The sequence below is a fragment of the Papio anubis genome, chromosome 1 (assembly GCF_008728515.1).
Source record: "Papio anubis isolate 15944 chromosome 1, Panubis1.0, whole genome shotgun sequence".
Classification (NCBI taxonomy): domain Eukaryota; kingdom Metazoa; phylum Chordata; class Mammalia; order Primates; family Cercopithecidae; genus Papio; species Papio anubis.
The window spans coordinates 15,810,535-15,838,455 of record NC_044976.1 but is presented as its reverse complement, the minus strand read 5'-3'; the positions used below and the strand labels follow the sequence as shown (position 1 = coordinate 15,838,455).

At 54.1% G+C, this 27,921-nt stretch overlaps 1 protein-coding gene across 13 annotated transcripts in view; it reads right to left on the bottom strand.

The window, feature by feature from the left end:
- The window catches only part of ARHGEF10L (Rho guanine nucleotide exchange factor 10 like), a 178,794-nt gene that overhangs the window by 80,034 nt on the left and 70,839 nt on the right, over positions 1 to 27,921 (bottom strand). For 5 of the 13 annotated variants that reach the window (XM_021936647.2, XM_021936646.2, XM_021936668.2 and 2 more), the window contains 5 exons: positions 16,259 to 16,350; positions 14,907 to 14,990; positions 10,508 to 10,680; positions 5,343 to 5,459; positions 2,317 to 2,425 (listed from right to left, as the gene is read on the bottom strand). In XM_021936647.2, the coding sequence (XP_021792339.2) occupies positions 2,317 to 2,425; positions 5,343 to 5,459; positions 10,508 to 10,680; positions 14,907 to 14,990; positions 16,259 to 16,350 (575 nt within the window). Of the gene's footprint in view, positions 1 to 2; positions 2,248 to 2,316; positions 2,426 to 2,835; positions 3,869 to 5,342; positions 5,460 to 10,507; positions 10,681 to 14,906; positions 14,991 to 16,258; positions 16,351 to 27,921 lie in introns of those variants that run through there. The other 8 variants (XM_021936648.2, XM_021936650.2, XM_021936660.2 and 5 more) reach the window with 5 other exon arrangements.

Here is a 27,921-nt window from a genome sequence, read left to right as displayed (position 1 = left end):
ACCTGAGCAGGAGACAGAGGAGGAGGAGGAGGAGGGACAGCGGATGACAGCGTTGGGGTGGGGGTGGTGCAGGCCCTCCTGCCGGGCCCACATCACGCCCCGGGCATCACTCCGCACCCACCCCAGCCGGCCTCGCAGCTTCCTCTTCCCCCACGAGCTGCTGGGTAACATTCTTGGCCTGTGATCCGAGCCCTGCCACGGCTATTAATATCGCCTCTGCGGGGAGGGTCACTTCAGGAAGGCGCTGGGCTCATGGGCGGGGTGGGGAGGCCTGAGGAGAGCCCTGGCCAGCCTGGGGTTGGGAGAGTGACCCAGGAAGAGCTCCCAGCCAGCTGGCCTGGCCACGCTGTCCTTTCTTAGGACCATCTCAATGAGTTTAGAATGGCCACTTGGCCTGCTCCCTCCCTCATCAAGGGTCAGTGCTCCCCGAAAAGCAGAGGGAACATGGACAATCACTGAGCACCCACCTGTACCAGGCCTGCACACACCTACCTGGTTTATCACCGCACCAAGTACACGGGTGGGGCTCAACCCATTTTACAGATGAAAACCCATTTACAGCCTGCTGCCCCAAGAGGGGAAAAAGTGCAAGGTGACACGGCCAGAAGGCCACAGAGCCAGGGTCTGAGCAAGCCAGCATGAGGCCGTCCTTGCACCAAACGCCTCCACTAAGGGACTGACTGCCCACCAAGAATAACGTCTGCTACACAGGACTCTCTCTGTCCTCGTACTACCTCGGACATCCTCACCACAGCCCTACAAGAGAGACAGCCACGCCACTGTACAGATGAGGAAACCGAGGCACAGGGAGGTGAAACTACAACATTTTCCAGGAGGACACAGGCTCTCAAAGTTCTGCCTGGCTTGAGGCCTGTGTTCCTTCCGCTGCACCAGGCCATGTGCTGAGGACGGGCAGCAGACAAAGCCTACGTCCTTCCAAGGAGAACTGGCACCCCCAGAATTCCATCAGCTGTGATCCCACTGTACTGGGATTCTTTGTCTCCTTGTCTGTCGCCTCCAAAGATGTGAGGTGAGCAGCAGGGGCTGGTCTCACTTGGCCCTGTCCCACCAATGCCTGGGAACACATCAGGGGCCCTGACCTAGACATTCTCTGGGGGAATGGACCAGAGCCTGGTGGGGACCAGGAGCGAGGGTAGGCACCTGAAGGGGGCTTCGGGGGAACAGGGGCAGGACTCATGTTCACAGCTGTGTCCCAAGGCTTTAGGACAGTTCCTAGCACATAGTAAATGCTTAATAAAACTTGTCGCATGAATAACCAATTGAAATCTAACCATGGGACACTTCTGTGTAAAACCTTCTACTGACCTTCCAGCGTCCTTAAAACCAAAGGCAAATGCCCAGCAAGGCTGACAGAGCCTGTACTGACCAGACCCTAACCTATCACGCCTGCCCTCACTCCCGCCACCTGAGGCCTCCTCTATCCCTTCCAGGCCTGTGTGTCCTCAGCCCTGTCACAACCCCTCTGTGCCTATTCCCTCATCTGCTGCATGGGATTGTGAGAGTTCTCTGCACCTTGTGTGGTGAGGATAAGGATTAAGTGAGGAACTGCAGGCTCATAGGAGAGCACCTGGCACACAATAAATACTCAATTGGTGCTGACTAGGAGCACCTCTGGAACATCTCGTACTTTCCCACATCCGAGGCTCTGCACACCCACTTGCTCCTCTTCCCAGAGCACCCACTCTGCTCCACCTGGTGACCTGTGCCTCCTCCTTCCCTGATCTTCCATCCCCAAGTCCATCCTCATTTTCTCCATGCCCCCAGGGCACCCCAGTGGACCACTTGTCAACCTGTCCTGTCATTTCCCACGTCTGTGTCTGTCTCCCACGCTGTGCTACCAGCTGGCCCCGGAGGCACTGCTGATACATGCACCCCGGGTCCCTGCATGCAGCGCTGGCTGTGGCGCTTAGTAGGATTCAGTAAATGTCAGCTGGTTGGAGAGACGGGTGGATGGATAAAGGAAGGAGGGAACAGGAACAAAAAAGATGAGGACAGGTGAGCCAGACAGCGTAGGGGGCAGGAGGCCAAGACGGCTGTGACAAAAGCAACAGGGACGCTGAAGGGAGAGGCCCAGCTCTCCCAGAAGAGACAGGCCATGCCTGCCAGAGGGAGGGGAGGCACACTGGGACCTACCAGGATATTTGGGACTCAGCCCCCAACCCCCACCGCCAGAGGAAGCCATACGCCAAGTGGTACCCACCCAGCATGACCACTGGGGTGTAAAGCAAAATCCCACCCTCCCGACCCGCAGCCCAGAGCTGGGCACCAGACCCTCCCGCTCGGGCAGCGCCTCACCGAGGACGTCCTTCCTGTGCAGGAAGGAGACTTTGCGCATGACGGCCATCCGTGTCTTCTCCAGCCCATCCTTGGTCCCGCTTTTGGCGGCCTTCATGAGCTGGGTCATCTGAGCAAAGGTAGAGAGGCTCATCAGGGAAAGGACGGCCTGGGATGCCTGCCACCGAGGGCCACCCGCCTCCCCGGGCCTCAGCCTGCAGAGGTCAGAACCACCCAGACCCTTCCCTCCCAGGTCAGTGAGCAGAGGCCAAGGACACCAGTGGGGGTGAGAAGGTGCGTTCATGCCCAGGGATCTCCCTCTTTATGGGCAAGAGGGGGCCATAACTGATTTTGTTCCCTTCGGGACAGACTATGTGAACAGATTTCAAATCCAGGAGATGATGTGACCTGGCGAGGAGTGTGGCAAGGGGTGCTGGAGACCTGGAGCCCTGGGCCACCCCCCAGTGGCATGACTCTGGGCATGTCACTGAACGTCACTGAACCTCCATTTCCCCAGGCAAAACTGAGGAACAACAATACCTATCCTTGTCAGGGTCTGTGAGCACGAAACATTCCGGGTCTGGGAAAGCTCCCTGAGCAGCAAAATGCACTCCACGATGTTGAACATGACCTTAGGAGCAACTAAAGGAGGTGTGTGCACACCCCCATCCCATCAGCCAAACCCAGGTGAGGGACCCGTCCCTTGCCTCCCCCAAAACAGTCAGGTTTCTTACTGAGCCACTGTCTGGGAAAAGGAGAAAAGGCTGAAGTTGCCAGAAAGAAGAGGCAGCTTTCCCTGGCGGTGGGGAGGGGATCCATGGACATGAGCGTAGCAAGCTAAGCAGAATGTGAGAAGTAAGGAGAGCGTGTGCCCAGGAGGGAGAAGTGGGCATCCGGGGCGATGGGGGAGCCCAGGCCTGAGACAGAGCTGCTGTCCCCTCAGCCAGTCCTTTGTCCTCCCAAGCCCCAGCCCCGGCCCCTGCATCTTCTCCAACACACAGCAGCACCAGCCGAGAGAAGGCTCTGCCATGACAGAAACACCTGTATGTGCCCTGTCCAAAATGGAAGCCACAGGCCACATGTGACCATGGAGCACTTGAAATGTGCTGGTGCGAGGAAGGACCCAAATTTCTAAATATATTTAATTTTAGTTAATTTCCATTTAAAGAGCCACATGGCTATCATAATGGACAGTGCAGTCCTAAGAAAACCTTCTCCTTCCTAAAACTCTCTACTGAAGGTGGGGAGCACTAATCTGTGGGGGGTGTCTCTGGTCTCCGCTCTATCACCTCCAATAACCCCTTGGTCCCCACTTAAGTATCCAAGTACCTCTTGGGGGTCTGGGCAAGGAAGGGTTGCTGAAAAGCCACCAGGTGCTGTGCACGGGGAAGCAGGGGTGATGGCTTTTAAGGAACGAGGCTGACTTTCTGGAAGGAACCAGCAGCAGGGAAAAAGAAGGAAGTTCCCTGCCTGCCCTGCATTTCTACAGGACAATCCTAGAGCAGTTGTGCTTGGCCTTTTCTAGGGTTGGGCAGGCGGAGTGGTCACAGAGCCTTTGAGAATCTAATGAAATGGATGGCACAGACGCTCATCTTCTTGTTGGGGGAGCGGGAGGAGGGGTTACACCCTCAGAGACCCGAAACCTCTGTTCCAGAATCCAGTTTCTGTCCTGGCAGAAAGCCATCAATGGTGCTGTCGTGAGCCCCACAAAGTGGTCTTTCAGGGTATCATCTGAGGCCATTCTCCTGGCATTTTCCTGGGCAAAAAAGAACAGGCCAACACCCTAGAAAGTGTCCCTGAGTAAACCTGCCAAATCCACCCCTTCCCACAGTGTGTGGCCACACCAGGCGAAATGCCCGGTCTTAGACTCTGCCCTTCACTAGCTCCGGGCCCCTCTCTCAGCCTTGGCTTCCTGAGAGGTTAGAGCCACCCCCACCCTGGGTTACAGCCCTCTCGGGGGTATCTGTGAAAGGTCTCGTAAACTGTAAAGGGTCTGCTCTCCTCCTCCTGGAAGGCTTCACATTCCAATAAAGTGGGCAGCACTGCAGGATGGAGGACGTTTGGGCTCCGGCACGCCGCAGACCCGAGTTGGAATCCCAGCTCTGGTCTACCTGACCACTGGTGTGGCCACTAGTCGGTTACTTGACACTAAAAGATGCAGAAAGGTAGCTACTGCCCAGAGTGCCACAAGGACAGGGCAGTCAGGTGCGTAGATAACAACAGCCACTGTCCACTGAGCTCCCAGACCCAGCACAGCACCACACACCCAACAGGCCTGACCATCCACCCTCACAGCCACCCTGGGGGCCGGTACTGTGAATGCCCCCATTTCAAAGGCAAGGAAACCAAGGCTCAGAGAGGCCAAGGGGCCTGCTCAGGATCACACCATGAGGAAGTGGTGAGATTGGAATTCAAACCAGGCCCACAGACCTCGACAGTCCATGCCTTCAGCCAAGACACACAGCTGGTGCTCAGTTAAGGGAAGCTACTGTTGTCGACACCATCATTATCCAAAAGTTTAAGAAAGTACTGTGATTTCTCCTACACACTTCCTTATCCTGGATTCCTCTGAACAGTGTGGAGAGATAGGAACATCCAATGTCACCAACATTCACGTTTTTCAACGTGTAACCCCAACTGTGCAGATTATGAAATGTGCAGATTTCTGAGCCTCGTCCCAGACCTACAGAAGTGGCACCCTTGGGGCTGGAGCTCAGGAACCTGCATTTTTAACACAGCACCCCAGGTGATTCCAAGGGTCCTAAAGTTTGAAAACCCTCCTGGGAATTCTTGTGAACTATCAGGGTTTCACTTGCGGGTGGGGAGAAAGATAGGGGCGAGAACATGGAAGGGAACACGTGGCTTAAGGCATCTGCCAGTTCCAGCACAGACGTGAGGGTGGCCAGGGTCCAGGTCTCAGGACAGCCCTGGGACTCAGAGTGGGCCTGGGAGGCTTCATGGTACCAGGGCAGCAGGAAAGGCCCCTGGAGGTAGCTGCAGCTGGAAACAGCTCCCATCCAGGACTTGAGAAGACAGACAGACAATACCTTACAATCGTACTTGTGCTTCAGCTCCTGCATGTCTCTCCCCCCAACTCTCAAAGCCAAGATGTCTCTCTTAGTCCTGGCGTATCTCTCCTTTAGCCTAGTCAGGTCTGGAGAAAGCTGGAGCCCCAAGCGGCCAGGCAGAAGGAGAGCAGGTGAGAGGAGCAGGCGGGACAGGGAGGAGACAAAACACAGACAACAGGGGAGAAAGGAGACTCAGGTAAAGTGCGGATGGACAGCTCGGGCAGGCGGGATGCGGCACCCCAGGTCCCAGGCAGCAGTCCAGCCAGATCCTGCTTGGAATCTGCTCCAGCTGTGTCCAACCCCATCACGCCAGGCAGCTGGGGGCCGGGTCTCTGCAGCAGGGAATCTGGGCTGCTGGGGTGGAGAGGTGGGAGGGGACCAAACCCAGGCCTCCTATCTTAGGGAAATGGGAAAATGTTCTGAGGGCAAGGACTGTGTCTTCTCCCCAGCCCTGTGGCCCAGCACAGGGCTTGTAACATAGGAGCTTCTTGGTAAGTTTGTGACATGGACAGATGGCAGGTGGATGGATGGATGGAATGAGGTCGGGGGATAAATGGATAAGTGGGCAAATCCACAGAAAGATGAATGGATGGGTAGAGGGAGGGTTTGGCAGATGGATGGGCAACAGACAGGCAGGTGGATGGGTAGATGAACAGGCTCATAGAGGGAGGGATGGATGGATAAATAAATGGATGAATGAATGGATGGACAGATAAACAGATGGATGAGCAAATGGATAAATTTGGTTAGGTGACTATATAGCTGGGCAAATGGACAGATGGATGGATGAAGAGAGAGTCAGATGAAGGAATAAGAGGATGGATGGATAGATGGATAGGAGAATGGATTCAGGCAGTGCTGTGCTGGCAAATATTTAACAACCAGTTCTCCAGGAAAAGGGCCCTGCTTTGAAGCATTTCCATGGTGTGAATACTTCCACCAATTTCAAGCTATCAAATTGACATCACTGAATGGGAATTTGTAAAGAGATGCTCATAACTGGTTCCTGAGTTCTTGTGAGCTGACACTAGCTGCCTCTGGCACACTGCTGGAGGATGAATGGAGGGAGGATGAGTGAAAGGTAAAGGGAGGGAGGGGGATGGGCAACTGGATGGAAGAATGGATGCTCAGCTTACAGACTATCTGGAGGATGGATGGATGGACAAACAGATGGGAGAACAGGTGGATGGACAGAAGAACAGATAGATATTCAAGTGCATGAACCATATGAGCAACAGTGATATTTGGTAAAGTGCACAAAAGACCAAGACAGGTGCTATTTCTAGAAAAGCAGATACAAGGATTAAGAGGCAGGTAGGCCTACTTTAAATCATGGCTCCCTGCTTACTAGTTGGAAAAGTCTCTACCTCTCTGAGTTGCAACTTCCTCACTGGTAAAGTGGCCATAATAATAGCCTCTGCATAGGGTTGTTGAGAAAATGAAATGTACATGCAAAGCTGAGAGCCGAGAGCTTATTAAGTATTCAAAAAATGGAAGCCATTATTATCTTTCAAATTGCAAGTGCTCAATATTTGTTGGGTGGGTGAATGGATGAGTGGATGGATGGATAGATGGATGGATGGATGGATGGATGGATGGATGGATGGATGGATGGACATACAGACAGATGAGGCAAATGTGATGTTGCATTCTACATCATTTAAATCTCTCTGAGCTTCACACAGGTTTTCTGATCAACAAAATGAGAATCTTAGCAACAATAATACTGACCACTTAGGGTACCACTTAGGGTAAATGGCACTGCTTTGTAAAGTGCACCATTCTAGGCAAATGTTCACTATTGTCATGCAAAGAAGTATGCAAGACAGGGGTCTCTCTGAGACCTACCCAGACTCCCAAAAAACTGGGGAGTTTGGGGTTTGACCTGAGTCATGTTCATCTATAAAATAGTTTCACACAATAAAATCAGAAAGTCCCTGGGTCTTCTGGTGCTCCCTCCCTTCTTTCAGGGTCAGAAGAACAAGGAAATGTCAGGATCAGAGGCCACTTGCTGAGTTGGCCAGATCAGAGCAGGGGGTGGAGCAGGCTAGGCCAGGGCTGGCATTTCTGTAATGAATCCACAAGTTCTGCCCAGTCCCCGTCCAGCTGGATCAGAGACCTTGATTTCAAAGAGGTCACTGCTGGAGGGTGGAACAGTTCAATGCAATCCATCCCACAACTGGGAAAAAAAAAAAAAAAAACCCACAGACCCCAGATTGGCACCAGCAGGACCACTTGTTCACATAACAGGATGAGGTAGTTGCTTCCACTTGGGTCCGTGCCCTTCTACATATCCCATGGTCACTTTTTTTGGCAAGAGTCCACCTGCCTAGGGATGGCCTCTACGGATATCTGAAGAAGGGGTTCCATTAGTTCTCTTGCAGCTGGGCAGGGTGCCTGGCAATGGTCAGACTCCAAGAACAGGACAAAACACATCCCCAGATCCCTGCTGTCCTATGCCCGCAGCACATATAACACACAGCCAAGCAGCAGTGGCTCTAAAACATGCAGCTGCTGCAATGCCAGCGGGTGAGCAAGTGCGCCCCCAAGCGGCTCAGGAGGGTGAAGCACCACAGGCAGGCTCAGTAGAGTCCCTGGCAGAAGTGGGTACCTGAGGAAAAGCCCTCCACAACCTCCTGTCTCCCTAGGAGCCTGCTGATCAGGGAGCAGGTGGGCCTTGGTCATGGCCAGAGAAAAACTCCAAATGGTTAGAAATCCTAACAACTGTGCCATATAGTTTGTCTGCTGAGGAAGGGTCCAAAGCCTCCAGCTTGAGAGTGTGAGGGACACAAGCTCACAGGCAGCCCCCAGAGGCCCCATTCCCAGGGCCAGGCCATGGTGAGCATGGCCCAGCATTTCTTGGAGTACTCTGTGAACCCCTTGTACCCGCTGGGGGCAGAGAGCTGCTTAAAAGGCAGATTATCGGGCCCCACCCAACCTCTGAATCAGAGTACCTGGTGAGGCCCTGGCATCTGTGATTCAACCAGTTACCCATGTGATTCTGATGCCTGTGGAAGAATGAGGACCACCACTGGAAAGCCTGAATTCAGCATCGTCATCCCTCCTTCCCTCTGAGAGAAACGCATGGTATCCTCCCAGTCCCAGCAAGAGGGCCAGGGCTACCATGGGAAAGAAGGAACGCCAGAGGCTGAGGCTAAAAGGCTAGGCCAGGACTCGAGAGTCCCAAACTGGTCACTGCCCAGAGCAGGGCTGGGACACTCCGGTCCTGCCATAGGGAGAGGCTACTGGGGGGAGTGGGGGCTTCATAACCAAAGCCCCCTTCCCTAAAGCAGTGCATGCTGCCCCTTCTGAACTGCAGGAAGCAGCAACAAGCTATTCCTGGGCTTCTGCCTAGGCTGCTCCTGCAGGCTGGATCACCTGTCCCATCTCCTCTGGCTCCTAAGCCCAGCTCCAACTCACCACTCTCAGAGGCCTCCTCTGATTGGTCACATCAGTCCCTACCCCTATCAGGCACACAGCCAGGCTGGACACAGGCTCAAGTTTATATAAAGGCATTTTTGTCTTCATTTTGTTTTGAAGGGCATGATAGTTTATTTTTGAAAATTGTACCACACTGATCATGATGACCAGCATTTTGTCTTCATTTTTGACAAACTGTTTCCCATTCAGTGTCTCCTGTGGACCGTAAAGGTTCACTGAGTACAGATCAGGTCTTCCTTTTCCAATGTATCTCATCCCACAACTGAAGAAATGGACTAGGCAGACAGTAGGTGTTGTAAATGCTTCGCTTTTTGGCTAGCAAGACATTAAGGCTGTTTCCCACAGCCCAGGCTTGGAGGCCCATCCCTGGAAAGTCCCAGGCTTGCTCAGGACTCAGGGAGCCCATCTTGGTCTGAAGAATGGCTGCCTGAGGACTCAGGTGTTGGTGTTCCTCCGGCCAGCATGTCTCTCCCAGAGTGGATCTCCAAACCCAGAAAAGGTGGGAAGCACCAGGAAAGTCCCCTCTCTTGTCCCTACCCTGCCCATGCAGGAATGGCCCCAGGTGGAGCTCTCCTGCCCTGCTACATCTTTTAAAAGGAGCTTGAGGCTGGGCACGGTGGCTCACACCTGTAATCCCAGCACTTTGGGAGGCCGAGGCAGGTGGATCACTTGAGGCCAGGAGTTTGAGACCAGCCTGGGCAACCTGGCGAAACTCCATCTCTACAAAAATATAAAAATTAGCCAGGCATGATGGTGCATGCCTACAATCCCAGCTACCCAGGAGGCTGAGGCAGAAAATTGCTTGAACCTGGGAAGCAGTAGTTGCAGTGAGCCGAGATAATGCCACTGTATTCCATCCTGGGTGAAAGAGTGAGACTCTGTCTCAAAAGAATAAATAATAAAAATAAAAATAAAAGGAGCAGAGGGGCCCCATCCCCTCTGCTTAGTCAGGGCCTATAAGAAGCTGTCCCCATGAAACTGCAAATCTCAGCACGGACAGACACTGCCTCTTGGTGGCTTCTGCAGAACACAGGGAAGGAGCATGGGTGCCATGGGAAAGGAGGAACCAGATGACCTGTCCTCCTCGCAGCCTCAGGGGCTCCCCTCCAGGAAATAAGCAGAATGGCCACTGCTCCAGGCAGAAACACCAGGAAAGCCGAATGCATGGATGGCACTGTATGAGGCCCCGGAGAGAAGCCTTCCATGTCGCTCTGGCTGAGCCACAGCAGCCCCCACTGTCCACTCCCCAGAGCAGAGAGGACTGTGCGGGCTGAGGCCTGGACTGTCCCCAAGCATCAGTCCCAGAGGGCGGGGAGAGCAAGTGGATCTGATCCCGGCTCCACCTCTAAGCAAGTTGCTGGGCTACCTGGAGTGCGGCGTTGAGAGGACTCTGAAGCCCAGTCTGAGCCCGTGAGCATAAGGATCAATCGACCAGGTCTGCTATAGCAAGGGGATAGGGGGAGCACCTGTGCCAGGTACCAGCCATGCCCATCCCGGGCTTACGGCTGCCAACAGCAATGTCTGTGGGCCACCTCCTGTTTCAGGATGACCTGGGCTTCTGGCTCCCCTCTCACCACACATTCCTGGGAATCCCTGGGACCCAGACGTGAGTCCTGGGCCTGGCCCTCACCACCCTGCTCCCTCCCTCCCTGAAGGGGTCTCCATGCCCTGAGTGAAGTGAGAGACACCCCCGGTCCCCTCACCTTGGGCTGGAAGGACACTCGGTGCTTGGTGGGCTCGACCTCCGGCTTGGCCTCCTCCCCTGAGTCCTCGCTGTAGCTCTCGAACTCACTGGAGCTCCAGCCTAGGTCCTCCGCCTGCCGAGGGGCCCCAGCCCTGTGCGCATCCTCGTAGAGCAGGTTCCTCTCTGCCCCTGCTGGCCAAGCGGCAGCCGGTGAGCCCAGGCCCTGAGGCCAAGCCTACCAGACTTCCAGCCTCAGACCCAATTTCTGAACACAGGTGGGGTGAGGCGGGGTCAGGGAGAACGTGGGGGCCCTGGGGCTCCAGCTCTACTTCCTCAACCATGAAACGAAGATGATAATACATCTTCCCCCTCGTAGGGCAAGGAGGGCCTGAGAAAATGGGGAAAACACAAGAAACACGTCAGCTGCGCATGGGCCCACTCACTTCCTTTTGCTCCCAGCACTGCTTTTGTATGGTCCCAGCTCTCATTCTGGGCCTCCCTGGCAATGTTTTTTTTTTTTCTAGAGACAGGGTCTCATTGTCTCACCCAGGCTGGAGTGCAGTGGTGCAATCACAGCTCACTGTGGCCTCAAACTCCTGGGCTCAAGTGATCCTCCCATCTCAGCCTCCCGGGTAGCTGGGACTACAGGCATGAACCATCACACCCAGCTATTTTTTAATTTTTTTTGTGGAGATGGAGTCTTGTTATGTTGCCCAGGCTGGTCTTGAGCTCCTGGGCTCAAGTGATCCTCCTGCCACCGCCTCCCAAAGTGCCAGGGTTACAGGTGTGAGCCACCGCACCCAGCCGAGCCATCACAAGTGACCTGTTTCTTACTGGAAAAGAGAAGACCCAGAGCCAAGTCCTGACTCAGGCCCTCAGCATCCTCACGAATGAAACAGAGATTGTTGGGGCCTCAGAGTCCCTCACCCCAAATCTGAGTTCACGTGCAGCCCGAGATCTTCCAGTAGGGGGCGCAGCTGGCCCAGAGTCCAGGAGCTCCTTTCCTTCCTAAGCCCGCGGGAAATGCCTTGGACTGAAAACTTGGGGACAAAAAGCTGAGTCGCATCGTCTGGAGGGACAGGTCCCACAAGGGCCAGGGCACTCGTGGGGCCCATTCAACTGGGCTATGAGATGCCGCTTGAAGCCTGAGGTGGGAAAGCCACTGTCCCAAGGCCAGAACACGTGGCCCCAGCCCCAGCTCCGTCACTGGGGGATCTTGGGCAAGGCCCTTTGCCCCTCTGGGTTTCATTTCGTCATCTGTTACCTGGAGAACCGCAGACCTCACGGAAGTGGGGTCGGACACCAAAATGTACATGAAGATGAAAATGCTTTTGTCATCACAGAAGAAATATAGCATTGGGAAAGGTTTTTTTTAAAAAAAAAGGAATCTGACCGGTCGTGGTGGCTCATACCTATAATCCCACCACTTTGGGAGGCTGAGACAGGTAGATTGCCTGAGGTCAGGAGTTTGAGACCAGCCTGGCCAACACAGTGAAACCCTGTCTCTACTAAAAATACAAAAACTAGCCAGGTGTGGTGGTATGCACCTGTAGTCCCAGCTACTTAGGAGGCTGAGGCAGGAGAATCACTTGAACCCGGGAGGCAGAGGCTACAGTGAGCCAAGATCGTGCCACTGAACTCCACCCTGGGTAACAGAGACAACATCTCAAAAAAAAAAAAGAAGAAGAAAAGAAATCTGCTCAGAAACGACTATGCCAAAAAACTGTGAGCTTTGGTCATCGGATACCTCTCTGCAAAATAGGGCTAATAATAAGCGGACAGATCGAGCAAATAAAACAGCCAAGGGGCTCTTGGTAAAGTGCCTGGCACATAGCATGCACTCGGCTGAGAGCAGCAGGCCGTCACTCATGGTGGCTCTGGGGGAGCTTGGGTGTCAGTCCATAGACCCAGGGCCCCCAAGCTTCACCCCACAGGAAAGCTGGGGTGTGAGGGGTTGGGGGCAAGAGTGCCAGCCAAAGAACAAAACAGATGTGCCAAAGCTTAGTGGGAGATGGATCCCAGAATCAGGAGGGAACATGAGGTTATTTTTAAGCAAAAGATAATGGTAACTGATGTCTTTAGAGAGTGGAGCAGCTGTGACCTTCAGAAAGCCAAGCTGATTGTCCCATTACTGCAGTGGAGGCCCCTCGACTAGTGACCAAAGAGGCAGAGTTCTCGGGGTAGCCCTGAGGAGGAACCCCGGCAGCACGTGGCAGGTCCACGCCTCCACAGGGCTGAGCTGTGCACCCGACCACCTCCATCCTCAGTGTGCCACGGCGGCTCCCAGCGGCCCTGTGCAGACAGCAGGGTGTGAAAGATCACTCCTGTTAGACAGGTGGGAGACACGTGGCTGGCCACAGTAAGACAGTGAGTGGGGCTGGGGCTCCACACCACCTTCCATTGAAGTCTCCACCATCTACACATATAGAAATATCCTTTCCAGTGGAGACAGAGTCACAGAACTCTTGTGCCTGTGCACCGCCCGAGGACCAACTCCTTAGCTTTCAGGGACCACATAAGGGTCCCCTCATGCTTCCTGCTCAGTGTCCTCATCAATTACCTCATGGAATCCACACTACCACCCTAGAACTGGCTATTATTGCCCCAGTTTTACAGATGGGTCAACTGAGGCCCAGAGAGATTGGCCAGGACCCTGTGTGACCCTCCCCAAAGGCCTGTGAGCTGGGGATTTTCCTGCTTTATATGAAGAAGCCAAGGCACAAAGGCACAAAGCCCTGTGCCCAAATCAATGGCAGAGCCGGGATTCAAACACAGGGCTGCGTGTGCCCACTGTTGCATACAGCCTGTCCCTCGGGTAACGACCTCCTCTCCGAGCTCCTGCTGAGCCCACATCAGCCCCAGGCAGGCCAGTGCTGGGACCCTCGGCAGGCATAACACTAACAACAGCCACAACGGCCCTGTGTGAAGAGCGTCTCCAAGAGCCAGCCCTGCACTGAGCTCTTTGCAGCCTTGTCACACTTGATCCTCCCACAGCCCAGCACGCGGGGATCCTGGGGTGGGTATTGTGGTCCTCATCTGCAGGCTCAGAGCTAGGGCGCAAACACAGGCTGTGTGACAACCAGGCCATGAACATGCCACATCCTCCCAGACCCTGAGGACCGTGAAGACTGGGGCCAGGGACTTAGTGGCTTGATTGAATTCAGGTGGGAAGTAGGCCAAATGGGTTAAACAACAGCTGAGGCCCCTCAGCCGCTCAGACCTCCCAGCTCTGGGACTTTCCTAAGACTCCTTTGCCTCCCAATACAGTGGGAATCCTACAAACAGCAAAATGTGCTCCAAGCACATCCCAGGCTTGCTAAAGGGATAAGCATATCCTTGGCCCATCTGTCCCCGTTCCTGAGACAGGAGTCAGGAGTGTGGCTCTGGGGCCCTCGGGCCTTGCCATGTTGTCTGTGTGTCTCTCCCATTGCGCTTTGTGCTGCTCGAGGATGGGTAGAGCCTCTCCATCAGACTCGGAGCTCCTCAAAAGCAGACAGGGGCTGTGCTTCCCCGTTGGATGGAGAGCCCCTGAAAACAGGAGGAATCGCATAGTAGGAAAAGAAGTCGTCTGTTCGAATCCTGGCTGTGTGCTCTGGGGCTGGTGGTTTAACCTCTTTATCACGGGAGCCATAGATAAGCCTGGCCCTGCTGACCTCATGGGGTCGTGGGATCAGTGGGATCAAATGTGCCTCATCTGTCATAAAATGTCACTCAAATCCTCCTGAGGTAGGGGACAGAGCATTGCACTTAGGGTCAGAATAACCCACATTCAAATCCTAGCCCTGCCTCTGCCGTTCCCTTGTCTGTAAAATAAGAACGTAACATCCCAAATCAAAGTCTTGAAGCCGTTACATGATTGAAAATATGCTTGGCCTAACGTGTTCAAGCAAAGATGGCTCTTCCTGTTAATTGTCATTGAACAGTCCTCTCTCCCATCAGGTGAGTTCCAGCAAGACTCGCCCTAGTCCCACCCCATCTCCCTCTGTAGCCACAACGGCCTGCCTGCCCGCCCACCTCAGCCCTCAACCCAGAGCAGGGCGCAGGGCTTTGCAAAGCTTTATCTGCTTCACCCTTTGAGTACAACAGGCTGTCTTCTTCCCCAATGGCCCTGGAAAGCCGAGAGTATGGCTCCATTTTCCTGAGGGAGGAATCGAGGCTTGAAAAGGTGATGACCTGCCCAGGGACCCACAGTCGGAGCATGGCCCTGCCCATGATGCCCATGCCCTGCCCAGCCCCGCTGGCCACGCCCTCAGCCATCTCCAGATTATCCCTGATGACTACAGTTGTTTCTAAAGACAAGAAGGAGGGGCACAGGGCCAGGTGGGGATAGAAGGAAACAGAAGGAGACGACCCTCCCCGGTCCCCGCCTCCCTCCCCTGTCCCCAAGAGAAACGGGGAAAGCACTGCAGACACCATACCGGGCTGATGTGCATCTGGGCTTTCGCAGGGGACGTCGTCATAAATCACATCCTCTTCCAGGGCGGGGAAAGTGAACCGGTCGACTGCGAGGGAAGGGGGGAGACAGAGCACCGACACGGGCTGTGGCAGCCTGGCCAGAGGTGCTGCAGATGACATCAGGACTGCACCAGCTGGTGGCACGCAGCACCCTCCTTTCTGCCAGCCCAGTCCAGCCCTCAGCCTTGCCAGCTGCTCTCAGGGGATGCTGGCTCCCCCGTTTCTCCCCGCCCCCCACCTCCTCCAAGGCGCCCACCTGGCTCCCTGCTGCCCACAGGCCTGCCCATCTGGCTAATGGACAGCTTCTCCCGGCCCCTGCAGGGAGCACGAGGCAGTCCAGCACCTGTGCCCTCGCCCTAGCATCCTCAGTCACCCAGGACCCTGGGGCTAGCCCCTCATCACTGAGCAGTGCTAGGATTTGGAAAACCAGCCCCCACCCATGATGGGAGCTGGTCCTCGACCCACAGGCCTTCCAGGAAGAAGTCACAAGACCCACTGGTCTGTGATGCTTCCCTAGGTCCTGGGGCCCCTAGAGCCCTGTCAGAGCCCCCTCTTCCTCCCACACCAGCTCCCAGGCCTGCCCACCTCTCTCTAGGCCCCTAGTTCCCACCCTCAGACTTCCCGTCCTACAAGACCATGATAGCCTCCCAGCAGGCTCCACCCCTCCCCACCTGGTCTCCTACACTGCCCCCACCCCAGTGCAAGGGGACGGAAAGGCCAAGGCAGCCACATCACTGGCCTTCCTTCTGTGGCTTCCTATTTCCTTGAGAACCTTAAGCACGGCCTCTGAGGCCCTGAGGAGCCACAGGGCCCGCAGCCACACCTCACCCCGTAATGCTCCCCCACACCCCACAGATGGTGCCCTTGCTGCTTCCCAGGAGCCAGGTGTCCTCCTGCCTTCAGGCCCTTGCACAAGCTGGCCCCTCTGTCTGGGACCCTCTTTCCCCCACCCCTACTGCCTCCTTCTCTATCTGCAGGGCTCATCTGGGCAGGCACCTTCCCATGGCAAAGTGTCTGGTTCTGTTAACAGAGGGACCTCATCCTGGTCCCCAGGGCATGAACACCACTGAGCCGCCCTGGCTTGTTGTGGGAGCTTTGTAAGTATTTGAGGAGCAGATGAAAAACTGGGTGTGTCAGCTGACCCTGGACCTCGGCTCTTGTGAGCAGTGGTTGGTCCTCCGGGGCCACAGCAGCCCCCAGTGAGGATGAACCCTGGGCTCACAGGAGCCCACATCAGCTCTCTTGGGTTAGGGAAGACTAGGATATCCTGGAGCTAGCTACCCAGGGTGGGTGGCGGGCCGGAGGGGAGACTTACTGCGACGGGAACTCTTCCGCTTCCAGCTGGAGTGCCGGGCCCCGGAGAAGGCTGCATCCGCTGCATCCCCATTGCTCACCCAGGCCGGCACCCTGCGGGCAAGAGACAGCACTGCAGAGGTGTCCAGAGGTGGCCCCTGGAAGCCTCTGGCAGCCCCTCACCTGGTCAGCAGGACATGATGGGCAAAAGTGGGCTGAGGGCCAGGCTACTGGGGAGACCCGAGGCGGAGGTGGCCTCAGACAAGCCCCCAGGGTCCTCAGCTTTAGAAGGCACGCACAAGGCTGGGCTAGCACTTCACAAGAGCATAAAGATCAACTGTGTACACAGCGATAACCACTTAGCACTCTCCGCAAGGGGGCTGTCTCTCGCCAGTGCAGACTGAAAGGGAACCTCCATTTCTCCACTCTCCCACATACAACAGAAGGGGCAGGCTGGGGGATCCCTGCCTCTTACAAGAAACAAGGACTTGGCCGGGCACAGTGGCTCACACCTGTAATCACAGCACTTTGGGAGGCCCAGGCGGGTGGATCACTAGAGGTCAGGAGCTCAAGACCAGCCTGGCCAACATGGTGAAACTCCTTCTCTACTAAAAATACAAAAATTAGCCAGGCGTGGTGGTGCGCACCTGTAGCCCCAGCTACTCAGGAGGCTGATGCACAAGAATCACTTGAACCTAGAAGAGGGAGGTTGCAGTGAGCCAAGATAATGCCACTGTGCTCCAGCCTGGGTGACAAAACGACACTCCATCAAAAAAAAAAAAAAGGAAAAAGAAACAAGGAATCGCAAAGCTTCAAAAGACTATACGTGGGAGGTAGAGCTTAGTCCCTCACGCACACTTGAGGATGGGCTGGCCCAGTGAGTCCCTTCCACAGAGCAGACATGCAAATGGGAAACAGCAGAGAAGCCCAGCAGACACGTCCTGAACCAAGAGACCCAGGTGAGCATCTGTAGCGACACCACTCAGGTGCCATGTGTCCTGATATGACGTCATGAAATGGGTACTTCACCTCCGTGGTGTTTTTATCCAAAACCCATAACCCCAGTCTAATCATGGAGAAAACATCAGACAAAAGCAGAGTGGGGAACGTTGTGTAATGTAAGGGAATACCTGGCATTACTCCTCAAGACTTTTTTTTTTTTTTTTTTTTTTTTGAGACAGAGTCTTGCTCTGTCACCCAGGCTTCAGGGCAGTAGTGCAATCTTGACTCACTGCAACCTCTGCCTCCCGGGTTCAAGCAATCCTCCCACCTCAGTCTCCCGAGTAGCTGGAATTACAGGCACGCGCCACCACACCCAGCTAATTTTTGCACTTTTGGTAGAGACTGGGTTTCACCATGTTGGCCAGGCTGGTCTCGAACTCCTGACCTCAAGTGATCCACCCACCTCAGCCTCCCAAAGTGCTGGGATTACAGGCGTGAGCCGCCGTGCCTGAACATCACTCCTCAATAGTCTCAAGGTCACAGAAATCAAGGAAAGACCGAGAAACTGCCGCGGGCCGGAGAGGGCTACAGAGACATGACAGTAAAGTGCGATGTGGGATCCTGGATTGGATCGTGGGTCAAAAAATGAACATAAGTGTGAAAACTGACGAAATCCACACAAAGTCTGTTTAGTCAATGGTAATGTGCCAACGTAGGTCTCAGTTTTGACAACTGTGCCAAGGCCGTGTGAGATGCTCATAGCAGGGAAGCTGGATGAGGGTTATGTGGAGCTCTATGTACATCTTCAGAACATCTCTGAAAATCTACAGCTATTCTAACGTGAATTTTTTTTAAGTCCAGGTTCAAAAAAATAAAATAAAAGAAAGATCAAAGACCACTTATGCCAACTGAGAGGGCAGAGGCCTTAGACTGTGAAGAGAGCAGCGCCATTGCCAAAGAATCAACTTGAACTTCCTGGCACCCGAGCCCTTAGCAGATGAAGAGCAGGACAGTGCAGGGGAAGAGGGAGGGGAGGAGGCTGCGAGGAGGGATCTCCACTGTTGAGCACCTTCTGTGAGCCAGGCCCTCTGCCTCACCTTCCCAGCACCAAATGGGATCCTGGCATCTTCTGTATTCTGCAGGCAAGTAGAGGAACCGGCCCAAGATCACTCTGCCAGGGAGTGGCAGGGCTAGACCATGAGGCCAGCTTGCCTGGCTCCCAAGCTGAGCTCTGAATACCACCCTCCACTGCCTCTCAGATAATAAGCAGAGTGATGGTGGTGGCGAGAATTTTCCCGCCTGTCCTATCCGGTGCAGCAGCCGCCAGCCACACGGCTATTGAACACCTGACATGTGGCTAGTGGGACTAAGGAACATAATTTTTAATTCTATTTGATTTCAAGTAATTTAATTTTAAATAGCTACACATGGCTAGTGGCCACTGGACTGGGTGGTACAGGTCTAAGTCACCTGCCCTATTAGAGGAGCAAGTGTCAGCTCACAGCCAGAAGTCAGCAGTGTCACCCTAGGGCAAGGAAGGCAGCACATTCAGTCCTGGGGAAACACTTTTCACCAGTGACAGGAAGTAAAGGCCAAGAGAGGACAGGGCTGCTCTGGACCAGGAAGGTGGGTGATGGGCTGATGGGAGCCACCTGAACCCCGATTTCTACAGCTGCTTCGCTGAGTCGCCACCTCCTCGACACAGAAACATCCCGAAGGCGCCGCATCAGTTGCTCAGAATTATTCAGATGGAACCAAACTGTTCCAGCTGGAACAGACATGAGCTTGGAAGAGTTTGGCTGGACAGTCTCCCGGCCACAGGTCCTCTTTGCTCTGATATGTGACCATGACAAACAGTGACCGTTACAAAGCATCCGCTATGCACTGCTTGCTCTGCTTTACATGTAATTGCACGTTTCTTTTTTTTTTTTTTTTTTTTTTTTTTGAGTCTCACTGGTCACTCAGACTGGAGTGCAGTGGCATGATCTCAGCTCACTGCAACCTCTACCTCCTCGATTTAAGCAATTCTCCCATCTCAGGCCCGAGTAGCTGGGACTACAGGCATGCGCCACTACGCCCAGCTAATTTTTGTATTTTAGTAGAGACAGGGTTTTGCCATGTTAGCCAGGCTGGTCTCAAACTCCTGACCTCAGGTCATCTGCCCACCTTGGCCTCCCACAGTGCTGGGAGTGAGCCAACAAGCCCGGCCTGCACATTTAATTTCACAGGAACACACCGGAGGCGGGTGTTGTTACCCACATTCACAGTGGGGAAACAGCCTCACAAAGGTTCAATTACTTACCCAAAAATCACTCAGCTAATGAGTGGGAGCTGGGATCTTAGACTATGTCTACCTGCAAAGCTTCTATTGTTTCAACCAGACCACCTGGAAGTAGAGGACCTGCATGTAGACATTCGCCTACATCACAGGCTTGCTGTGGCATACGGTCACCTCAACTCTTGCCTGTTTAGCCACCACTTTATAAAAAGAAAGAGAGCAGTAGCCCTCGGCACACTCAGAGGCGTAAGTTCAAGTCTCCAACTGCTGTGGTGTGAATGTCTGTGTTCCCCTGACAAAAAAAAGTCCATGTGTTCAAATCCTCACCCCCAAGGTGGTAGTATCAGGCGGTGGGGTCTTTGGAGAGGTGATTAGGTCTTAAGAGCACAGCCCCCATGGGTGGGATTACTGCCCATATAGAAGAGGCTCTAGAGAGCTCCTCTGCCCTTTCCACCACGTAAGGACCCAGTGAGAAGGCGCCATCTATGATCAGGAAACAAGCCCTCATCAGACACTAATCTGCTGGCGCCCTCATCTTGGACCTCCCAGCCTTGAGAACTGTGAGAAATAAGTTTCTCTTAGGCAGGACATGGTAGCTCACGCCTGTAATCCCAGAACTATGGAAGGTTAAAGGTTAAGGTGGGTGGATCACTTGAGGACAGGAGTTTGAGACCAGCCTGGCCAATATGGTGAAACCCTGTCTCTACCAAAAATACAAAAATTAGCCAGGCATGGTGGTACGTGCCTGTAATCCCAGTCCTCCTGGCTGCACCTTATCAAAACCCAGTGAGCGACCAGCCCAGGTACTGGCTCTGGTGTCCTGGTCTGGGGAATGGGGGTCTGCACAGCATAGAGAGGTCACTTCATGCCCACCCCCACTGCCCAAGTCACCTGGCCAGCAAGTGGCACAGCGGCAGTTTGAACCCCGGAGATCTGCCTGCAAAGCCTTGCTCTCAGGACCACCTCCACTGCCCCGCTAGACTGGAGCAGGTGTTCCTGGGGCCAATGAGATGGGGAAAGGGTTTCCCAGGCAGGGGAAGAGGAATAAAGTTGGAGGAGCAGGGACATGAGCAAAGTTCCAGTTCAAGACACGCATGTAAGGAAGGCACAGCAAGAAATAAGGCTGGGGGTGCCTCCCGTAACCGTGACCCTCCCTGCTGCCTGCCAAGGCCGCAGACCCACCCTGTAACCACCCGGAGCAGCCTCTCCCAGCCGCTGTCCGTGGAAGCCACACAGGGCTTCAGTGTCTAATTCTCCCAGTGAACAAACACTCCTTCAGGGGCCTCCGGGTCATGAAAGAGCCATAAAAACCAATAAGAGGCAATTATCTCACCCTTATCTGAGCTTCCCGCTCTCCTAATGCCTCTCAGCTTGCAAATGAGAGTAAGGCCAGCAACCTGAATGCAAAGGAAAGAAGCTGAATCCATGGAGAGGGGCGCCAGATGGGGAGGAAAAGGCAGACAGACGCAGAGGCAAGGGAGAGAGGAAAGGACCCCTCCCAGCACCCGCAAGCAGCAACCTACATTGCTGGCAGAGGAGTTCAAGTCGACCAGAAGGCCACCAGGCGCGTTTCTGGTCCACAGAGCTCCAAGCACCTTCGTGCCCCACCTCTTCTCTCTCCAAAGAGCAGCAGGGCAGGGAAGTGTAGGTCCCTGTGTGCCACCATGCCCGTCTCCTTTTTTTTGTATTTTTAGTTGAGACAGGGTTTCATCATGTTGGCCAGGCTGGTCTTGAACTCCTGACCTCAGGTGACCCACCTGCCTCGGATCCGTCTAATACTCCCAAAGTACTGGGATTATAGGTGTGAGCCACCACGCCAGGCCCCCAGCCTATTTTAAAGATAAGAAGCCCCACTCCAGAGAATGGCACCCGCCACCCCAGCAGGGGCTGGTACAGGCCCTAGTTTCTCAGTGAACCTCCAAGGGTCCCTTCCCAGAGGCTGCCCCATGTGGGTGGTCGGGGAGGAGACCCCCAACACCAGAACAAGTAAGGATTCCTGGCCAGCGGGGTCTGCACGCACAGGCATTCTGGGGCCCTCGCCAGGACAAGGCATAACAAATATGAGAAAGGAAAGAATTTCACCTTTGGGGATGGGACTAGAAAGGACTGGAATGACATTTGCCTTATAAGGCCTCAAGGAAAACCCAAGCTGCAGCACAGGGAGGGACAGGACAGGAGAGTCTGCGTAGGACAGCCCCACACAGTGTCACCGCCCACCTCGGAAACTCCCCCCAGCATGATGGCCTGATCAAGAGATCAAGAGACACGAAGGAAAGGGAATAACACGCAGCCCAGGTTCAGCCTCCTGCCGGGTCTCTGTCGGCCCTGGCCACTTTACCTGATTGTACAGCATGTCAAAGCTGAGGACCTTAGAGGGCATCTGGCTTGGCTGCCCACTAGAGTCAGCAGGGCGCCCCTAGAAGATGTGGGTGCCAGGGCCCCTGCCCTAAAGACTCTGACTGTTGCTCAGGTGTAAGCTCCCTGCAGGCTCCAGCATGCAGGCAGGGTTGAGAACCAGGGCTCCCAGGCGTGATGGGGGAAGAAGCAAACGCTCCGGGGCCATGACCTGGGATAAGACTGTGGCTCGGCCACTTGGCTGTGTGCACCGGGACAAGTTACTGAATGTGGACCAGGGTGAAGTATCAGTCCTACTTCCAGCTGTGAGGATTCAGTGAGATGATGCAGATAAAGCACTTAGCATTTCTCTATGCCTCAGTTTCCACATCTGTAAAATGAGGTAATGCTACCTCCCTCACAGGGTTCTCGTATGGAGTAAATAAAGAAGGCATGTAAATCTCCCAGCACAGGGGCTGGCATGTGGTACTGCCTCGTGTGTGCTGCTTCCCTGCCCTCTCCTTCCCTCCACCCTTCCTCCAGGCACGGGGTGCCTCACCTACATGTGTTCCCTCTTCCCTCTGTGGCCCCCCATCCTGCGCACAGAGGGCTTCCAGGACCCAGTGTGTCTGTCCTGTGCCACCCCACACATGGTCACAGATCCCCTTACTGGATGAGCCGAGAGCAGTGAGAAGCCCCCCAGGGGAAGTCTCAGAGCGGCCCTCAGGTGGCATCATATCACAGACCTCAGCAGGGAGCGAGCTTCGAGGCTTCTGGGGAACCATCTCTGTACAGCTGGCCCCCCACACGCATGCTGGGCCAAAGCCCGGCCTCTGGCCTCCTGCCCTGTGGCATATGCACCTCCTCCCTGACATCTTAGGGGCCCCAAGGCTCAGTCAGACATGGAGAGGCCCTGCACCCCGGGCAAGAATGTATTAAGAGCCATAGGGATTGTTGCAGAACAATACAAGTTCCCCTGGGGAAATGCTCATGATATGTAATTAGCTTAAAAAAAAAAAAAAAAAAAAAAAAGCAAGGTGAGCCACGAAACAGCATGTGCAATAAAACCACAGTTCTGTAAAAAATGTTTTGCATACTTGTATACATGCCTAGCAAAGATGCTGGACAGAAACACACTATGGTAGGATTAAAAGTTGCTTTTAGTATATCATTTTCCATACTTTCTAATTTTTCTACAACAAAGATGTATTTTTTTTAAAAGGAAGAGAGAGAGGGAGGTGGGGAAGAGATGGACTAATGAGCATCTCAGGTAATGCTAAGCAATGCATCGGCAGGGAGGGGTCCCTTGTGCCTGGAGTCTGCCCCAGACAGATCTGCACTCTTTGGGGACAGTGACAATGGGCAGCTCACCAAGTAAGCACCTAATCTCTCACATCTCATTTCATCCCCACCAACAGTGCCATCCAGTGAGTCTTATCACCCCACTTTACAGAGATTAGAAACTGAGGGGGCCGGGTACGGTGGCTCATGCCTATAATCCTAGCACTTTGGGAAGCCAAGGCAGGCAGATCACTTGAAGTTAGGAGTTTGAACCAGTCTGTCCATGGTGAAACCCTGTTTCTACTAAAAATTCAAAAAAAAAAAATTAGCTGGGCACGGTGGTGGGTGCCTGTAATCCCAGCCACTCGGAATGCCAAGGCAGGAGAATCGCTTGAACCCAGAGGGCAAAGCAGAGGTTAGAGTGAGCTGAGATCACGCCACTGCACTCCAGCCTGGGCGACAGAGACTCAAAAAAAAAAAGAAAGAAAAGAAAAGAAAAGAAACTGAGGGTTAGGCAGAGAAGCCAAAGAGCACATCCTGGGTCATGCAGCTAACGTGTAGGGCAGGCGGGATCCAAACCAGCTCTGTGTGGGAGACGGTAGCACCAGAGGGGTTAGACGACAGGTTCTGGAAGCCAGCTGGCGTTATCTCTGGCTCTGCCCATCTTTCTCTGTGATCTTGGGCTGATGTCATGTCCTCTCTGTGCCAGTTCCCACATCTCTAGAATGCAGATTATATCAGCGCCTGTCCTGTGAGAGTGTTGCAAGGATGAATGGCACTGGGGAGGGAAAGCTCTCAGAGCCCAGCATGTAAGAAGTGCTGGGTACATCCAGGCCATTATGATCTGGCCCTAGAGCCAAACACACACAGGCACGTAAAAATAACACGGCTGGCAGAGCACGTCGGCCCCCATCGCAGTCACTCAGTAAAGAGGTGCTGGGTGGAAGGACAGGAAGACGCAAGGGAAGGGCAGGGGAATCCCAGCCAGTCAGCAGAGCACCATCCTAGATGCACAGAGAGGGCCATAGAGGAAGAGCAAACAGAGCCCCTGGCCTGAGGCTTTGAGCCCAAGCACCACGCCTGCCAGCCCAGCCCCACAGACAAGTGACGCCCTCTCCCGGGTCAGCAAAATGGCACCCACGATAATTTCCTCTTCCGGGGCTGTCGTGTTCATTTCCTATGGCTGCTGTAACAGGTGACCATGAACTTAGTGACCTACAACACAAATCTATTCCCACAGGTGTGGAGGTCAGCAGGCCATCAACGGGTTTGCAGATTTAAAAGCAAGGTTTCAGTGGGGCGGCTCCCGGGGAGAAGCCATCCCCCATCTTTTCCAGCCTCGAGAAGCCACCTGAATTCCTTGGTCACAATCCCGTCCTCCATTTCCAAGGCCAGCAACGTGGCATCTTCCCACCTCTCTCTGACTCTGGCCCTCCTGCCTCCCTCTTGTCACAACCCTTGTGGTGACACTGGGCCCACGGATAACCCAGGGTCATCTCCCCATCCCAAAATCCCTCACTTAATCACATCTGCCAAGTCCCTTTGCCACGCAATGTCACAGATTCGCAGGTGCTGGGGATGTGGACGGGGAAATCTCCAAGGGGTGGAAGGGCCGTGATTCTGCCTCCCAGTTGTAAGAATCAAAATAAGATGTAAACTGTAAAGTCCGTGCACATGTAGGTTGTTAGTATTGTTGCACCATCTCTGTGCCAGGCACCGGGATAAAAAATGGTGAGGCAGAGTCCTACCGCTGCAGGGATACAGGAAGGGACGTCACAGGATTCCTCGAAGGCATATTTATACCATGAAGAGATGCGCCAACCAGGTACCCTGCATGTGCCTTTTTCAACGAAGAGTCTGTGTGCGTCCTCAAAGAGCCTGGGATCCAAAGGTCCTGGCTCTGATTGGAAACTGGGAGCCCTTGTTTCCACTCTCGGAGGAGGAAAAGAAGGAAAGAAAACACAAAAACCAGCTTTTCCAATTTAGGATTTGGCAAGGGACCTTCAGAGAAAGATTTTTAATGGAAAGAAGGACCTGGTCCCCACAGCCCTCCCATGAGGGACTCCATGGGCAGAAAGCCGGTATCTGCCAGGCCTCACGTCCCACATGGACCCTGTGGGACAGGACACAGGAGGCTCAAATGCTCTGGATTTGGGAAACAGCGCATGTAAGGAGAATTCCAGGATTCCAAGCAACTCCAGACTAGGTCTGCGGCAATCTGGAAAACCTTGAAGATTTCCTCCGGCCTTGCTGACCTGCCCTTCCCAAGAGCCCCTATGTCCCCCACACCCAGCAGTCTCAGAAGGCACAGGCCACCAGTGCCCTGTTTCCATCCTGTGCCAACACTGCTTCGTTGAGCCTGGTCTCCTCTTGGCCTGATCCTCTCAGTCCCTGGTACCTCCAGGGAGGATGGGTCTCCCTGTCCTCTCCCAAAATCCGGTTGCCCCATCTCTTCCCCTGGCTCCAGGCTCCAGTGACAGACACTGGCCAATAGGCAGTACATTCATCTTACCCAGAAAAGCCCAGGAAGGGATAGGCCAGGTACCTTTAGGGAGCCCATGAGAATCCCTGCGACCAGGGCCAGGAGCCAAAACGCTGACCCACAGAAAAGTGTGGAGGTCACAGGGGGATAAAGGCAAAACTAAACAGGAAAAGCAAACAACTCCAGAGGGGGCCGGAGTCCATGGGGCTATTGCACTCAGAGGCGAGGGGTGCAGGCCTGAGTCCAGGAAAAACACAGGAAGCCAGCGATCTGCGGCGCTCACGTTTCCCGGGCACTGCTGGGTACTCAGGGCTACTCTTTCAACCATGACTTCCCCAGCGAGAGCTCAGGGTGGACATGAGTGCACGTGCTTCAGAATCCACCAGGAGAAGCAAACCCTGCAGGCCTCAGCAGACAGCTTTGAGGGCAGACAGGCCTAGTCCCAGCCCTGCCATTTACTAGCTCCATGAGATTTGGGTAAATCACTTCAGTTCGCCAAGCCTCAGCTGCTCGTCTGCGAAATGGACATATTCAATAGTCCCCGTCTTCTAGGGCTCCTAGGGGTATAACTAATAAGATAATATGGGCCAGAAGCAGTGGTTCATGTCTGTAATTCCAGCACTTTGGGAGACCAAGGCGGGAGGATTGCTCGAGCCCAGGAGTTCAAGACCAGCCTGGGCAACAGAGTGAGACCTCCATCTCTACAAAAAAATATGAAAATTAGCCTGGGCACGGTGGCTCACACCTATAATCTCTGCACTTTGGGAGGCCAAGGTAGGTGGATCACCTGAGGTCAGGAGCTCGAGACCAGCCTGGCCAACATGATGAAACCCCGTCTCTACTAAAAATATAAAAAATTAGTTCGGCATGGTGGCACATGCCTATAATCCCAGCTACTCAGGAGGCTGAGGCAGGAGAATTGCTTGAACCCAGGAGGCAAAGGTTGCAGTGAGCCGAGATGGTGCCACTGCACTCGAGCCTGGGCAACAAGAGCAAAACTGTCTCAGAAAAAAAAAAAAAAAAATTAGCCAGGCATGGTGGCACATGCCTGTAATCCCAGCTTCTCGGGAGGCTAAGGCAGGAGCATCACTCAAGCCTGAAAGGTCGAGGCTACAGTGAGCTGTGATCACACCACTGCACTCCAGCCTGGGCAACAGAGTGAGACCCTGTCTCAAACAACAGCAAAAAGAGATAATGTACATAGAGCACTTAGCACAGCCTGTGGCTCAGCACAGTACCATCAACACCAGTGAGGTCAGGTGACTCTAGCTATGTGGCCTTGGGCCACGCAACCACTCCTGCTTCCCTTCCCTGGCCTCAGTCTTGGCCCCTGCAGGTGCCAGAGTCAGAATCCAATAGAAACCCTACTGACATGCCATTTGTTTGGAGGTTGGGGGTGGGCTGGTATTTTTTGATAGGTTTTGTTCGTTTTTGAGACAGAATCTCACTTTGTCACACAGGCTGGAGTGAAATGGTGCAATCTCGCCTCACTGCAACCTCCACCTCACAGGTTCAAGCGATTCTCCTGCCTCAGCCTCCCCAGTAGCTGGAATAACAGGCACCCGCCACCAGGCCCGGCTAATTTTTGTATTTTTAGTAGAGATGGGGTTTCACCATGTTGTCCAGGCTGGGTCTTGAACTCCTGACCTCAGTGGTCCACCCACCTTGACCTCCCAAAATGCTGGGATTACAGGCGTGAGCCACTTCACCCGGCCTGACATGCTGTTAGTTTTCTCCTTGCTTCCACGGGGACACAGACCCTCTTGTCCTTCTGTCCATCATTCATTCAACAAGGACATCTTTGGTACTCAGCCCGTGCCTGCCACTGTGCTAAGCCATGAGGTTCGGCAGCAAACAAAACATCCCCCTCCAAAAAACCAAAAAGTCCCTGTCGCCATAGAGGTAACTGCTGGTGAAGAGACCAGCACACCCCTCTTCCCTCACAAGATCTCCATGCTGGCGGAGCGAAGAGGAGGCTCTGTTTGCTCTGCTCTCATGTCAAGGGAAGGGACCTCACCAGGAATCACGCACCGGGCACTGCCGCGCAAGGCTCCCCACGAGGGACCTATGGAACATTCCACCAACTGCTTAGACGCCACTCTCCCAAGAGCTCAGAGATCATCTCTGAGTGGGCAAAAATCTTACCTCAAAAAATGGACACACAATCAGATCATTCCTATGAAGCCAGCCACACCCTCTCATCAGGGACCCGGGCATGAGCTCCTAGAGACGCGGAAGCACGGTGGCCAAGCGCCTGGCCTCCGTGTCAGAGGGGCCTTGGCCTCTGTTCTGAATGAGCATGTACTTATCTACATGGAACCCTGGGCACATCACCTACCTCCTGGGGTCTCCAGGAGGGTAGCTTGAA